The sequence below is a fragment of the Mirounga angustirostris genome, unplaced genomic scaffold (genome assembly GCF_029215605.1).
Source record: "Mirounga angustirostris isolate CCGP_5_RB_7025 unplaced genomic scaffold, mMirAng1.0.hap1 SCAF_10, whole genome shotgun sequence".
Lineage (NCBI taxonomy): Eukaryota > Metazoa > Chordata > Mammalia > Carnivora > Phocidae > Mirounga > Mirounga angustirostris.
The window spans coordinates 26507328-26522677 of NW_026991718.1; the positions used below are offsets into that span (position 1 = coordinate 26507328).

The 15350-nt window shown below is 38.4% G+C and overlaps 1 protein-coding gene across 12 annotated transcripts in view; it reads left to right on the forward strand.

Moving 5' to 3' along the window:
• The window catches only part of LTBP1 (latent transforming growth factor beta binding protein 1), a 395639-nt gene that overhangs the window by 224825 nt on the left and 155464 nt on the right, over positions 1–15350 (forward strand). For 11 of the 12 annotated variants that reach the window (XM_064572096.1, XM_064572092.1, XM_064572089.1 and 8 more), the window contains 2 exons: positions 350–452; positions 5074–5145. In XM_064572096.1, coding sequence (XP_064428166.1) covers positions 350–452; positions 5074–5145 — 175 coding nt within the window. The remainder of the gene's footprint in view (positions 1–349; positions 453–5073; positions 5146–15350) is intronic. The other variant, XM_064572091.1, reaches the window with a different exon arrangement.

Here is a 15350-nt window from a genome sequence, read left to right on the forward strand (position 1 = left end):
GACTGAGCCACCCAGGCACCCCGAGTTGAGATTCTTCTTAAGGGAAAAAAAAACAGAAGAGGGGGGCATTGGAAACGTATGTTTTATGAAGTGCTCTGAGCAGTGACAGATTTTCTTAAGACTCTCAACATGCCAAGAAGCTCTTAGAAATATGCTTGTTCATTAATGTCGTATTGATTCGGTTCTGGTGTTTTGTTTCAAAGTTTGAGGGTTTTTTTTTTTTATCCCTCTCTAATTGTGTCGATAACAAGGGAACTGTTTTGTAATGTGACCGGGAAGCCCAGCAGTGCTCTAGGGCTGGGCATCTTGCACTCAATTAACCTTCCTATTTCACATCTCATCACTGCAGTGTGGCAAGGCGCTCCCTGGCCTTTCAAAGCAGGAGGACTGCTGTGGAACTGTGGGTACCTCCTGGGGCTTTAACAAATGCCAGAAATGCCCTAAGAAGCCATGTAAGTGATGTTTCATCATTCCTTTGAATGTCAATGTAGCATATCTGTTGCCTTATGATCACTGTTTTAATGTGGAGCTAGCATTAAACTTTCAAAGAACTCTTACTGAATTCTAGAACATAGCGCTATAATTGGCATTTCCAGAAACCTTGCTTCAGGTCTAAGAAAGACTTCCTGTTGATTCTGTGTTTTAATAAGCAGTTCTCAGTTGCCTTCTCCAGTTATTTTTAAAAAGTGTTTTAAGAGGGCAGTACACTAAACGAGGTTCTTTTTCCTTTAGGTGAAGAGAAAATAAGATGTCTTTAAAAATGGTAAATGTTTCAAAAACTGATAAGTTAGTAAAGCTGTTATTTCTTAGGTTAAATTCCTTAAATGAAATTTTTATTAATAGCCACAATAGAAGTTTGTTATAGTGTAAGTTTTCAGATTTCACTAAAAAAAAAAAAAAAAGGCTGAAATGGAGAAATGATTGGTTGCTGACCTCTAAGAAGAAGTCTACAGTCACTAGGATACAGTACTTTCTCCTTTTCAGTCACCACTTTTAATTTTTTTTTTTTTTGAGATTTATTTATTTATTTGAGGGAGAGAGAGAGAACGTGTGCATGCACTTGCGCACACGTATGTGGGGAGAGGGGCACAAGTAGAGGGAGAGGGGGAGAGAGAGAAGAGACTCCCCACTGAGCATGGGGCTGGATCCCAGGACCCTGAGATCATGACCTGTGCTGAAACCAAGATTCGGACTCTTAGCTGACTGAGCCACCCAGGTGCCCCAGTCACCACATTTTTTATAACATCACAGTTCTCAATGACTTGAATCTATACTGATACATGTTTTGGTTAGTCTATAAATTCTGGTTTTTAGGACCTGTTGATTGAGTAAATCCAGATTTGTGAGTCTCTGTTACTTTTTCCCCAATTGTAGTTAACATTTTTAGTTTTTGAATGTAGCATTAACTCTGGCTGATTCCTAATAGAGATTTTTTAGAAAAACAGAGGTGACTTGATTTTCTTTTAATACTTATCACATTTTTCCCAAAAAGCAAGTGATACTTTCCTTAGTCATCTTCCTTTGCCTTACATGCTGAAGATTTTTATAGTAGGTGTTTTACACTTTGTGTTGCAAGGAATTTCTCATTTGCTTCAATTGGGTAATTTTTATTCATTCTTCTTAAGCACCTGTTGATTTGATATTCTCAATTGCCTTTCACACCTCTGTTCAGTCTAGAATCTGCCATCTTGGCAAAGCTTTGTTTTATGTACTAGTGTTCTGCCATCATAGTAAAGCAAATTAATAATTGTCTCATTGCCTCTCATTTGGACCTCCTTGTCTCTCAAACTTATGTGTTTTCTAACACGGAACCCCCAAATTACTAAGAAGGCAATTGAGAACTGCTTATTAAAACACATAATGCCTAGAATTTCATTTTGTTGATACTTCTTCTATTTTTCTTAGAGGACTAATTTGTGAAAACACCCACTAAAATTTCCTGCAACTAGTGAATTCTTCACTTAGGGAAAGATCACATGAAGACCTTCATTACTGAGAATGTCCCCTGTGGACTTTTTATGCTGATTCAATAATGACTGGTAATTTGGATTTCCAGTAAGTGGGTTGAGTGCTATAATCCCTCCTCACTGAAAGATCCATGTGCCTAAAATTATTCTGGCAACCTGACCAAAGGGATATCCAGGAGAGATTTGATATGATTTAAAGAGCATGGAGTTTGGAGCTAGACAGACCTGATTTTGACTCCCAGCTTAGTCATTTGCTGTTGAGTCATATGTATCATGAAACAAGAGTCTATATCTAAAATGTTGAAAAAGCAAAGCTTTTTTTTTTTTCTTTCTTTCTTTTAATGGCCTATCCCTCATATACTGTGTAAGTTTGTCTGTAGGAATATTGTGGAGAGGACGGTATGTTTCCCACCTCTAAGTCTCAGGACTGCAGAAGGAGAAGTCCAGTTCTTCCAACTTTATTCTGGGGCCAAGTTCATGTTCTCTAAATACTTGTTCCATCTTTTCTCTTATCTTATGTCTTTTTCTTATCCCTCCTTCTTTCTGTGGTTTTTGCTTAACTGCTTCCCTTTCCTCCATTTTCTCAATCCCAAAGTTGAAAGAGAGGGACAGAAGTTAGGGGTAAAGAGAATCCTAGATTCTTGTTGTTGTTTTTTAATCCCTAACCTCTACTCCCGACCTTCTGTTGTTTTTATTTAGAATTGTGTTTTCTGAGCATAAATTCACTGCTTTAAATGGTTTTGTTAATTCTGTGTTTTAGTGCTAGTAATTAAGGAGAATGTGAAAGCACAAAGTTGCTATCACTTTTGACTAAATGCTGACAAAAATAAATTCATGTTGGGGGCGCCTGGGTGGCTCAGTTGGTTAAGTGGCTGCCTTCAGCTCAGGTCATGATCCCAGGGTCCTGGGATCAAGCCCCACATTGGGCTCCCTGTGGTGAGTCTGCTTCTCCCTTTCCCTCTGCCTGCCTCTCTGCCTACTTGTGCTCTCTCTCTCTCTCTGTCAAATAAATAAATAAAATCTTAAAAAAAAAAATTCATGTTGGCTCATGTAATGTATAAAATTCAAGCGATTGATTTCATTTCAGGAAGGGCAATGTGGATTATGACTGAAGTAAACTATTAACATCTTGACATTTACTTTGTTTGTGCTGTCCTAAGTGACTCACTCCCAAGAAACACACTCAGGGTCACATTCTTCCTGTGTCATTTAGAAACTTTCCTTTCCTTGGTTGGTACTACTCTCTAAATTATATTCTTTTTGGAAGAGAGCAGACTTTCCTTGGCTTTATATGCTATGGTTTTGTGTTCCATGCTTTTTTTTTTTTTTTTTTAAATTTTCACTTGAAGTAGTTCAAACTTCAGTTTTCAAATGGCTTTTATTTAATGTTTGAAGTTTTTGTTTAGCCACATACAGAAAGACCTTTCACTGTTGATGAGTTTTTACTGTGAAAACTTAATTTTAAATCTGCAAATGATTTCATTAAATACTCTGTAATCTTTTAAAAATGTACTTTGCATGAACAAGTCACTGGTCCTTTAAAAGTTTTTAGAAGAAAATTAACATAGAATCCTAAGCTGGAGGACCTGAAGAGATCATCTGGTCTGACTCTCTGCCTCGAGGTAGATGACTGTTGAAACTTTTTAAACAAGTTATCCTCTCTTTTTCATTTGAAGAGTTCACAGAGATCCCAAGATCTCTGTAGGCATCCTGCTCCAGAGAGTCTCCATTCTATGGAAGACTAGTTATGTGGGCAAGGAGCTTGAATGGGGTGACTCCCCAAATGTCAATTTCTCCCTCCTTATAACTCACCATTCCAAGACTCCTCACTATAACCTTTTCTTAGAATTCAGAAGGATCTGAAGAGATGGGACATATAGCAAAGAAAGGAAGTGAAGAAGGAGAAGGGAACATTCCATTAGTGGTGAGAGTAAAGAGCATGTGTTGGGGCAAAACAATTTTGTTTTCTGAGAGAAAATTTCCTTTTCAATTTGAATTTTTCCTCTTTACTCTTTGTTCAGGTCTTTTTAGTGGTCTCACCATCCATCCTGTTTTGATTATTGGCCATTTTCTGTTGCTCATGATCTTAATGAAAGAATACCGTATGGGAGGAAATAAAGACATCTGTCATCTCGTGAGTGGTTTTGTCAGGCATGGTGGTAGGCATTTTGCATAAATTATATCTAAAATCCACACTAGCCCTGACCTGCTCAGTAGTTGTGAATACTCCCACTGTATAGAATTGCCATTTGAAAGCCGGAAAGCTTGTCTCCCAGGGTCGCAGAGCTATTGATAGGCAGAGCCAGGATTTGAACTGCTTGGTCCCTGAACTTAGGCTGTATCCATTATGCCAAGAAGTCTCTTGGATCTCAGTTAAGAGTGCCAGAATCCGTGAATGGGGTTTTGTTGGTTATTTGGTATCAGCAGCATTGTATTGGTGAAAATACAATGCTGCTGTTACCAAATACAATTCCAAATTAATTAATAAATACCAAATACAATTCCATTGTATTGGTGAAAAGAGTAGATTAAGGGTGATGAACCATACCGATGATCACAGCAGCCCTTCTCCTTGCCTGGCTTCCTCTTTTCATCTTCTATTCTTCTCGGGTTCATAGTAGTAACAATCCCTCATTACCAGCATATGTGAGCCAATATTTAGGTGAGCATATAGTTTATTTTTGGAACTGGGCCACTTGTGAGAGTACAATAGAGTGCTCAACCCAGGGCTGTCCCAGGCAGGCCAGGATGTATGTTCACTCCAACTTATAAGAAAATTCAAATGCCTGTAGCCAATCATTTGGGGAGGAATAGATCCTCTGTAATATAAATAATCACTAATTGGAAGAAAATATAAAATAGTCTTATGATTCTTTGGATTAACATAATCAAGATTTGCTGACAACTACTTGGGACTCTATCTATTGCAGAATAGGAAGTATACTGAAAAACAGGGATAAGTGAAAGAAACTGCTATATGTTGAGTTGGGTATCTTAGAAATGAATAAGACAGACCACTCATGACTTTGGTGGCTTAGGTTATCACGTTGGTAGTTTAGGACTGTAAGAATTTAAGCATGTAACAAAGAATTATTTCTCCTTACAGCTTATCATGGGTATAACCAAATGATGGAATGTCTACAAGGTTATAAGCGGGTTAACAACACCTTTTGTCAAGGTAAGGTTAACTGAATTCATTGGTGTGGACTTCATTGTTTTGGCTTTTTAGGAATTTGAGTTGTTTGATCATGTTTTGCTCATTAGCCCAGTGTGTGGAGGTCATAACAGTGACTACCTCCTGCTCACTCAATTTAGCTGTAAGGAAATAAAGAGTTCTAGTGTAGGGTTACTAGACTTAGTAACATTTAAAATTTCATGGAACTTTTTTTCCCTGAAATTTTTCCTGAAATCCACAGGAGATTAGATTACATAGCAGAGCCCTCTGTGGTCTCCACGCTAGTCACTGCCTGTCCATGCGTGAGCGGATGCGTGGGTACAGATGAGTTCACACCTGTACCTAGCAGTACTGCTTCCTTGTTGACACAGGACTGGGTAGGAGAGTTCCTCATTTTTCCCCCTCTCATCAGAATATTGCTAGCCACCTCGAAGTATGGGGTCTTAAGTATCAGGGTGAATACACATTTCCTAGGCAACAGTTAAGGCTATGTAGCTAAATGTGGAATATCCTACGCACTTTTGCTCAGTTTATTTTGAACCATGTAGCAGAGTTGAGCAAGCAGGGGGATCCTCAGAGATCATTTAGCCCAGGGTCTGTACCTTATAGATGGGGATGTTCAAGCCCAGACTTGCGAAGTGACTTCCCTGAGGCTAGAGCGAAGGTTAGAACTCAGGTTTACTAATGCCTGGTTTAGTACCCATACATGAGAGCAACTTTTGTGTCACTTACTTTGTGGAATGTCCAATTAATGCTCCTAATTTCCCCTGACATGTCTGGGATAAAGGTATTATTAGTAACTTGGAAATATGTCTACACTGAAATAAAGAAGCTTCAAGAATCTTAGTGAACCAAAATCCATGTCAAGAACACAGCACATGTTTTCTGACTTGTTGTCTGGGGCTCTGTATCCTTGACCAGTATGTGTTTATAGGACAGAGTAGATTAAGGTAATGTTGGGAAATATAGATTAATTCCTATTAAAAGGGCTCATTTCAATGGACTATCTTAATTATCTGAGAATTTTCTCAAGTTGTTCCATATTGCATCTAACTTTTATGATTCGTAGAGCTTTAGCAAACAAAGAATTTTCTTCTGAAGTGCACATAGGTATACCACGTGTTTGAAAAAGTTTTACCTTAAAATATGGTAAGCCCTCTTGTAAGAGAGTATTGGGAAAGTTAGATTTAACTGTTCAAGGAGAGGGCACCCAAGACACTTTCTGAGAAACCTCTGTAAACCTTAGTAACATGGGAATAATGGGTTAATCATTATTATCTAGGAACCGCTAGAATTTAAGACATCCTTAAAAGAGTCTATTAAATGGAGGGAAGATTGAATTAAATGGATGGAAGAAGGAATATGTCAAATGAATGAATGTACATTCTGCAGTGTGAATGAAGTGACTGCTTCATGGATTTGGATAAAAATCTATATGACAAGCCCTGGCCCATTTTTAGAATGTGTTAGTAGAAGCAGAATGAGCAGGCCGTTGGAAGTAACAATCTTGTCCTCTGCCAGTCAGACTGAATTTGAGGTTTGGGTGTTTGGTGTTCATTGTCTCTTGGCTGATAAGGTCAACAAAGCTTGCAAAGGGCCTGGAAACCTGAGGGTGTTTAGCCCTGGAGAAGTGCAGAATAAAGAGAGATGTAATGGCTGCCATGCAAACATGCCTGTAAGTGTTTGATTAACTGTCCTACAAAACAAGTCTTTTATGAGTTGCTTCAAAAACCATAGGATGGAGTTAAATGAAGCATATTTACAATTACAAGCAAACTTTTTGTGTGGAATAGCATTCCCCAACACTGTACTGAAATGCCTTTGGAAGTACTGAGCTTCCTGCACACGGAAGTGATCCAGTAGATTCTTAATAACAGCTAGTCAGGGGTGTTACGGGGAATTTCTGTCCTGTGCAGTACATGAGGTTGGGTAACTTTGTAGGTACCTTCCAGTTGTCTGATGCTATTGTTACTCTGTTGCCGGGATAGAGGCTGTGGATGAGAAGAAAGAAATGACATCTTAGTCTGTTCCACGATTTTAACCCCTAGATAGGAAGTTTCCTGAAATGTGCCCTGTGATGAGGTGTAACTGCCTGCCCCTTAGACTACAGACAGAGGAGGATCCCTAGTTATCCTTCCCCATTGTAAACCTGTGTGCCTGAATGTTAGACATTCTCCAGAATGTCATCTTTTCCTAACTGCAAATGATGAAGAATGTACATTGTTTTTCTGGTTGGGATGGGATGGGGTGGGGTGGGGTGGGATATGGACATTATTCATCCCAATTAAAACCAAGACACAGAGAGAGTAAGTAACTTTACCAAGATCACACAGATATTAAGAGGCCCGGCCAGGCTTGAACTCCCAAAACACCTCTGTTTCCATGTGCCACATGGCCTCCTTTATGGATTTTGTATGTATCTGGGAAGTATGACTAATGTAGATACTAGCTCATTAGAACGGAAGACACGCCATCTGTTGTGAGGAGTAATAGAAGTCAAAGCAATTAATAGTAATTTGGTTTTGTGTAATAAGAAAGGATGGTTATCCAATATATTCCTCCTTCTAGCTGCTTCAGGGTTCTACCAGTATTTAAAAATACCATGGTAGAAGTGGAAGTAAACATTTGCAACTATTGCACTTGCTCTCTCATTTAGCAAAATAGAATGAAGAATCCTTTAAGTAATTGCTTGATGATTGTTGTTGTTTGTTTTGTATTTTCCTCCTCTGGTATGGCTGGTATGGAGTGACCTTTTGCAAGTTTTGTTCATGTTGAGCATATCTTAATGGTTCCATCTTGTTGTTTGCACTGATGGTCAGTAACACCAAATCCTGGCTTACGTTTGTCTCAGGAGGATATTTGCAAAAGAGCGTTATACTTTTTGGCATGGATTCTGGAGTGAAGTGTCATTGAAAATTCTATTTCATGGAGCCTCCAAAAGGCACCGCTAAATTACACTACAGAGGAGACTGACTCATAAAATAATATGATTTCATTCATCATAATCTATTAAAATTACTTTTGAGAGAAGGGCTTAACTTCACTCCCTTTGTGACACTAACGGTCAGCAAAATTAAATAGAACTTTCTCACATTACATATGTACACTCCTTTTTCCTAGAGTGTTGAAGCTTTTGATTTTGTTATCCTAGAGTTTTTCAAAAGGAGCCCATTAACCACTAATTACTTGTGCATTCCACATTGTTCTTAGAGTTTAATGTCTTCTCAGTTTACAAAGCAGATTTAAAATTAAAGTGATTAATAACTAGAATTACATTATTTCCTTCACCTAAGCGAACTAATGTCCTGAAACAACGTTTGGTAATGTGGGCTCAGTAACAAAGAACCAACTGTGCACAAGTTAATTTGAGGAGCTTTGAAATAATTGCCCTCGAAGTTGGGTCTTTTCTCCTCTCTGGTGGTGCTGCAATTATCTTTTCAAAGGAATGATTTATTACATATACACACATGGAACTCTAAAACCTGCCCTCACTACCCTTAACATTATGGAATTGTTATAATTTGCTTCATTTATCATAACAAACAATACAAGCATATTTCCGAGTGGATCTAGAGCAGCATTTGCCGTTTGATTATTGTGCAAAAGTTTGATGTAGCGCTAGAATTAAATGGATTGATACCTCATGAGTATGATAATAGGAATGCCTGCTTTCATACTCCTGGACTCTAGAGCTCCGTTCTTCCCTGCATTTTGAATACTCTCACTTGCCCATTACTTTGTCATGAGATAAATGAGCTCTTAAAAATCAGGCATAAATCCAAGTTTTAAAAATACATTTGGTTCTGAAATTACTTGGGGACCAATCTATTTAGGGAAGTCTTTTATTAAAAGCAAATGCCTCTTTTGATATGTTGAAATCACCCAGTTCATGAGCTATAGGGATAAAATCAACCTAGTATTATTTTGTACATTTTTTAGCATGTGCTGAGGTGCTGTGGGCAATGCCAAAATATGTAAGTGAGAGACGTCTACACTTTCATAATCCAGTGTATGTATATTCCTTTTTCATAGATAATCTTGAAAATATTAAAAAATACTCAGTGATCCACACACATTAATTAGCAGTGCTCTCCTGAGCTACAGACTGAGGATAAGTGATGAATAAGACATCCTTCCTGACCTTGGACTTAGTGTAATTAAATCAGTTGGAATCAGCAGGATACAATTTGCTTTGTTCACTTTCCCAACTAGCTAAATTTTAGCTGACTCCAGATGAGCCCGTTAAAGCAAATATGAAAGAGCTGTCCACATAACTTACTCTTGGCGTCATTTTATTACACCGGTTTTTCTGCTTTAATAAAATAAATTTACAAAACAGATACATTAGGGCATCATCATACCCAGTACAAAACTTTCACTGTGGAGCTCCTTTAAGATGGTGCCCCAAATTGTATTTGAAACCAAATTTTGTTTGGAACACAGAAAGGATAATGGACATTTTTTTTTCAGGGGCATGTCTCTGTTACTAAATGAAACTCACAACTCACTCCATACCAGTAAGCCATACATGGGATTTTTGGGTTATGAAGAGCTTGGCTGGACTATAGCTTCTGTTTCAGCTTCTCTTAATCATTACAAAAAATTGTGACTGCAGTATGGTAAGCATATAGAAGAAGACTGGTCTTTGGGTGCTTTGAGAAAACTGGAAAATACAGGTTTTAAGAAAACCTACTTGGCTGGAGAAAAGAATGTGGCTGTGACATAGTGCTGGGTTCATTTAGAATTAGAGTCCTCACTTTACAGTTATTTTCAAAGGTATAGTTAATGGAAATTGAGAAGGTTTTTTTCCCCCCATACAGTTAATAGTTAAATGAATTTAACCTAGTATATCAAGTTTTGCATTCAGCATCATTTCTTGTATCCTTTGCTTACTTTCTGGATTCTTTTTTTTTTTTTTTCTTTTAAGGTAGGTTTGCCAGATAAAGTACAGGACACCCAGTTAAATTTGAATCTCAGATAAATAGCAAATAATTTGGTTGGGACATATATACTAAAAAGTACTTGTTTATCTGAAATTCAAATTTAATTGTGTATCCTGTATTTTTATTGCCAATCTGTATTTTAAGATGATGTTCTTTCACTGTTCTTTAAATGAGGGTGCTGAGAAGTATATACTTTAGATGTCTGAAAATATTTTTCTTCTGAGCTCCTTCTATAAGGAGACTGGTCAGGGGTACAGCTCTAGGTGGTTTTCCAGCAATACATTTGACCATCTTATCCTGATGTCTTCCGACTTCTTTTTGATACTTTTCCTCCTCTGTAGATAATCTCTCTTTCTCTCTTTTGAGATCTTCTTTGAATCCTTTATTTTCTGTCATCTTATCACACTATGTCAATATCTGCATTTATTTTGATTTTGCTCAGTAGACAGAGTGTATTGTCCATCCAAACAGTCGTGTCTCTCCTCAAATTTGAAAAATGACCAACTATTATCTCTTCAGATATTGTTTTTCCGACATACTTCTCAGCTGAAAGTCCTACTGACTAGTTTGGGGAACCTCTATAATTTTCATGCCTCTGAATAAGTCTTTTGTGCTTGTATCCTTTTGTCTTTTTGTTGTTGTTGTTGTTGCATTTTGAATGAACACCTCAGTTCCATCTTACAGTTTTCTAATTCTTGCTTTATTCTGTCCGTCTGGACTCTATCCCGTCTGTTATACTTTTAATTTTAAGTCTGTTTTCCACTTCTGAGGTTTCGAATAATTTTTCATAGCTACCTGTTCTTGTTTCTTTTCTTTTAAAATGTGTTTATTCATTTAACTTTTTAAGCATGTTGAAAAGTTTAGCAAGATTTCAGTTGCTGAGGAAGAACATTTCTGCACAGGTACTTTCAGATTCTTACCTTCAGTTGCTAAATTCTTGGCTGCCCGTATTTCTTCCTAGACAGTAGCCCCAGAAATTCAGTGGCTCCATCCACTGCCATGTATTTCTTTCTTTTTTTTTTTTTTTAATTTTTTTATTCTTATGTTAATCCCCTTACATTACAACATTAGTTTTAGATGAAGTGTTCCATGATTCATTGTTTGTGCACAACACCCAGTGCTCCATGCAGAATGTGCCCTCCTAAATACCCACCACCAGGCTAACCCATCCTCCCACCCCCCTCCCCTCTACCTCTAGAACGCTGTTTGTTTTTCAGAGTCCATCGTCTCTCATGGTTCGTCTACCCCTCCGATTTCCCCCGCTTCATTCTTCCCCTCCCGCTACCTTCTTCTTCTTCTTCTTCTTCTTTTTTTTTTTTCTTAACATATATTGCATTATTTGTTTCAGAGGTACAGATCTGAGATTCAACAGTCTTGCACAATTCACAGCGCTTACCAGAGCACATACACTCCCCAGTGTCTATCACCCAGTCCCCCCATCCCTCCCACCCCACCCCCCCACTCCAACAACACTCAGTTTGTTTCCTGCGATTAAGAATTCCTCATATCAGTGAGATCATATGATACATGTCTTTCTCTGTTTGACTTATTGCACTCAACATAATACCCTCCAGTTCTATCCACGTCGTTGCAAATGGCAAGATCTCATTCCTTTTGATCACTGCCATGTATTTCTATGACATTTCAGGTTTACTGGGATGTTTGTCTTGGTTTTTCTTTCTTTTTTTTTTAATCTTCTTTTATAATTGTCTGCAATTGCTAGTTATTTGGAACAGGAGAGAATGCCAAAGCATGAAGTTTCTATGTTACATTTCTTTAACATTTATCTGTATCAGGATTGAGCTTTTTAAAATTCAAGATACCAATATTGGAATGTGGTTTTTAATATGTATATATCTATTATAAATTTTCTTTGAGGATGTTAAAAAACACTGAGAAAACTTCAAATTATATAAATTATATAAATTAAATGTTATTCAAAGATTGTCTTTTTTCCTGTTGTAATTAAGCAGCCCACAATCAATATATTGGTTAATATATTGGTATATTAATAACCAATATTAATATATTGGTGAATTAATCAATATATTAACCATCTGCCATTCATTAACTCATTCATTTTACAGATATTTAATGATGATATAAGTGGGGGTGCTCTGAGCAATATTAGAATATAATAAGACTCAACTCCTGCCCTTATGAAGATCACTATTCTCATGTATAATTAAAACATCAAGCAGCATATAGTACATGCTTAAGAAATGAACCAGACCCTGCAATTTCAGAAGAGAGAAAGTTCCAATTTAAAAACCTATTCTTTAAAACAAGCACATTGTCTTTGCTATTTGTAAAATAAATCATACCTATTGTTTAAAATTTAGAAACTAAAGAAATGTATAAAAATATAAATTACCTTAACCTCCCTCAAAAACTGATGCATTTTGCTGTAGTTCCTGCCAATCATATGTATATATATATTTTTTGAGATTATAATTCATGGATAAGTGTGAAGTGAAACTGTTTTTTTACTTAATAGATAATACATTCTGATTTTATTAAATCTTATAAAAATTATTTTAATGCTGACCTATATTTAATGGATATAGGATAATTCATTTAACCATCCCCCTAAAGTGCTATTTTCAGATTAGTTTCTATTTTTTCTTAATATATATACTGTCACCGGCATACTTAAACACAAAGCTTCGATGAATCCGTGGTTATATTTACAAGTGAAATTACTGGTTCTAAGCTGTGATTCATCCTGTGCACATTACCTCTCAGAGAGGATGTCCATTTCCCTTCTCAGTAGCAATAGAGAGTTCATGTCACTGTGTCCCTCCTCTGCTCTTCTACTTCCTTTCTTTGCAATTTGGAAAGCACACAAAGGGCAGTAAAATAGTATCTTTTTCTTCACATAGGCCCTGTACATTTCTATTTAGGCTCTCCCTAGGTATTTCTTTTAAAAAATTTAGTTATTTATTTTTTTGCGGGGGAGGGGCAGAGGGAGAGAATCTTCAGGCAGGTTCCGAGCTCAGCAGGGAGCCGTCATGGCAGGGCTAGATCTCACCACCTATGAGATCATGACCTGAGCCAGAATCAAGTCGGATGCTTAACTGGCTGAGCCACCCAGGTGCCCCTGTTGCTCCATTTCTAATTACTGTTGATTTTATCGATGTGAGGCTTTTCTCCTTATGGTATTAGGAGAAAATGCTATGCATAAGAATAGCTTGGTAGTTTTCTTTTTTCTAAGACAATACATTTCCTTTCTGGTCATTATCGCTTACATATTTTTATCTGCCCATTTGTATATTTTACTAACATTTATTGAGAGTCTATTTAGTGGAGCCATTGTGTTGGATTCTTCAGGGATGTCATAATCAAACAACCCTGGGAGATAAGTAGTGTTTTCTTTTCTTTAAACTGATAATGAAACTGAGTCTTGAGGCTCAAAGAAATTAAGTGATGGAAGGTCACATAGCTGGAGAGTGGTAGAATTTACCTCTGCAGCCTGGACTCCCCTCCCTTGGCTGCTAGCACTTATATAGCAGTTTATAGATTATGAAAGTACTTTTTAAAAAAATATTTATTTATTTAGTTTTTAAAGATTTTATTTATTTGCGAGAGAGAGAATGAGAGACAGACAGCACGAGAGGGAGGAGGGTCAGAGGGAGAAGCAGACTCCCCGCCGAGCAGGGAGCCCGATGCGGGACTTGATCCCGGGACTCCAGGATCATGACCTGAGCCGAAGGCAGTCGCTTAACCTACTGAGCCACCCAGCCGCCCTATTTATTTATTTTAGAGAGAGCACGCAAGCACGGTGGAGGGGAGGGGCTGAGATGGGGAAAAAGAGAGAATCTCAAGCAGGCTCCATGCCCAGCAGCAAGCCTGACTCGGGGCTCGATCTCACAACCCTGAGATGGTGACCTGAGCCGAGATCAAGAGTCAGATGCTCGCTCAACTGACTGAGCCACCCAGGCTCACCAAAAGTACTTTTTTTTTAAAGATTTTATTTATTTATTTGATAGAGTGCAATCACAAGTAGGCAGAGAACAGAGAGAGAGAGGCGCAGGCTCCCTGCTGAGCAAGGAGCCTGATGTGGGGCTCAATCCCAGGGCCCTGGGATCATGACCTGAGCCAAAGGCAGACGCTTAACCAACTGAGCCACCCAGGCACCCCCCACGGGAAGTACTTTAACACATTTTCTCATCTCCTTAATTTGTGACAGTGACCACACCTACTTGTTACAGGTGGGGAAACCGTGACATGAAGCCTTGCACAGTGAATGGCAGCGCTGAGAGTGGTATTAGATGCTCACCAATACTTTCACAGTCTGTGTTTAGCTCTTAGGCTCCTTTACTGGCTTGGTTTAGAAATCCTAAAGTTCTCCACACTTCATCATTTATTTTTATAGCAAGTTGTCTTGTAAATGTGTCTGCTGTGTAGTTAAGAAAATTTTTTATCATAATATTAGTAAGTCATTATACCACCTCAGTTTTATCCAGAAGTGTTTAATAAGCAGAATATTTATGCTTCTAAATGCTTTTGTGTTTATTTGTATGCTTTTGTTTTGTATTTATGCTTCTTTGCTTTTGTTTAAGCTACAGTTCCTTTGGATTCTGAGGCACACCTTTGCTGGTATCCTCTCTTCTCCCTTCCCCTATCAGTGAACAATTTAATAAAGCAGTCATGTATTTCCTCACACTTGTAGGTGCAGCTGGGTGGTTTTTTTTTTTTTTTAAAGATTTTTTATTTATTTATTTGACAGAGAGAGACACAGTGAGAGAGGGAACACAAGCAGGGGGAGTGGGAGAGGGAGAAGCAGGCTTCCCGCGGAGCAGGGAGCCCGATGCGGGGCTCGATCCCAGGACCCTGGGATCATCACCTGAGCCGAAGGCAGACGCTTAACGACTGAGCCACCCAGGCGCCCCTTGCAGCTGGGTGGTTTTGCTGACCCACACCAGGTGTGGATGAGCTCAGCCAGGCTCAGTCATGCATCTGTCATCTGCCACTGGGTGCCTAGGGCTGGATGGTTTAGGATGGTCTTGGCTGGGATGACTCCATCGTCTTCCACAGTCTCTCATCTTCTGGGCAGCTAACATGGGCTGTTTTCATGGTGGTGGCAGGGTTCCAAGAGAGAATAAAAGCACACAAAGCTTTTCAGGCCTAGGCTTGGAATTGACATACTGTCTCTTCAACTGTATTCTAGTGGCTGAAAGTCAGAAGTCACAAAACCAGCCCACATTCAGGGGGAGGGGAATTGGACTCCACCTCTTCATGGGAGGAGCTTTGAAGTCACATAGC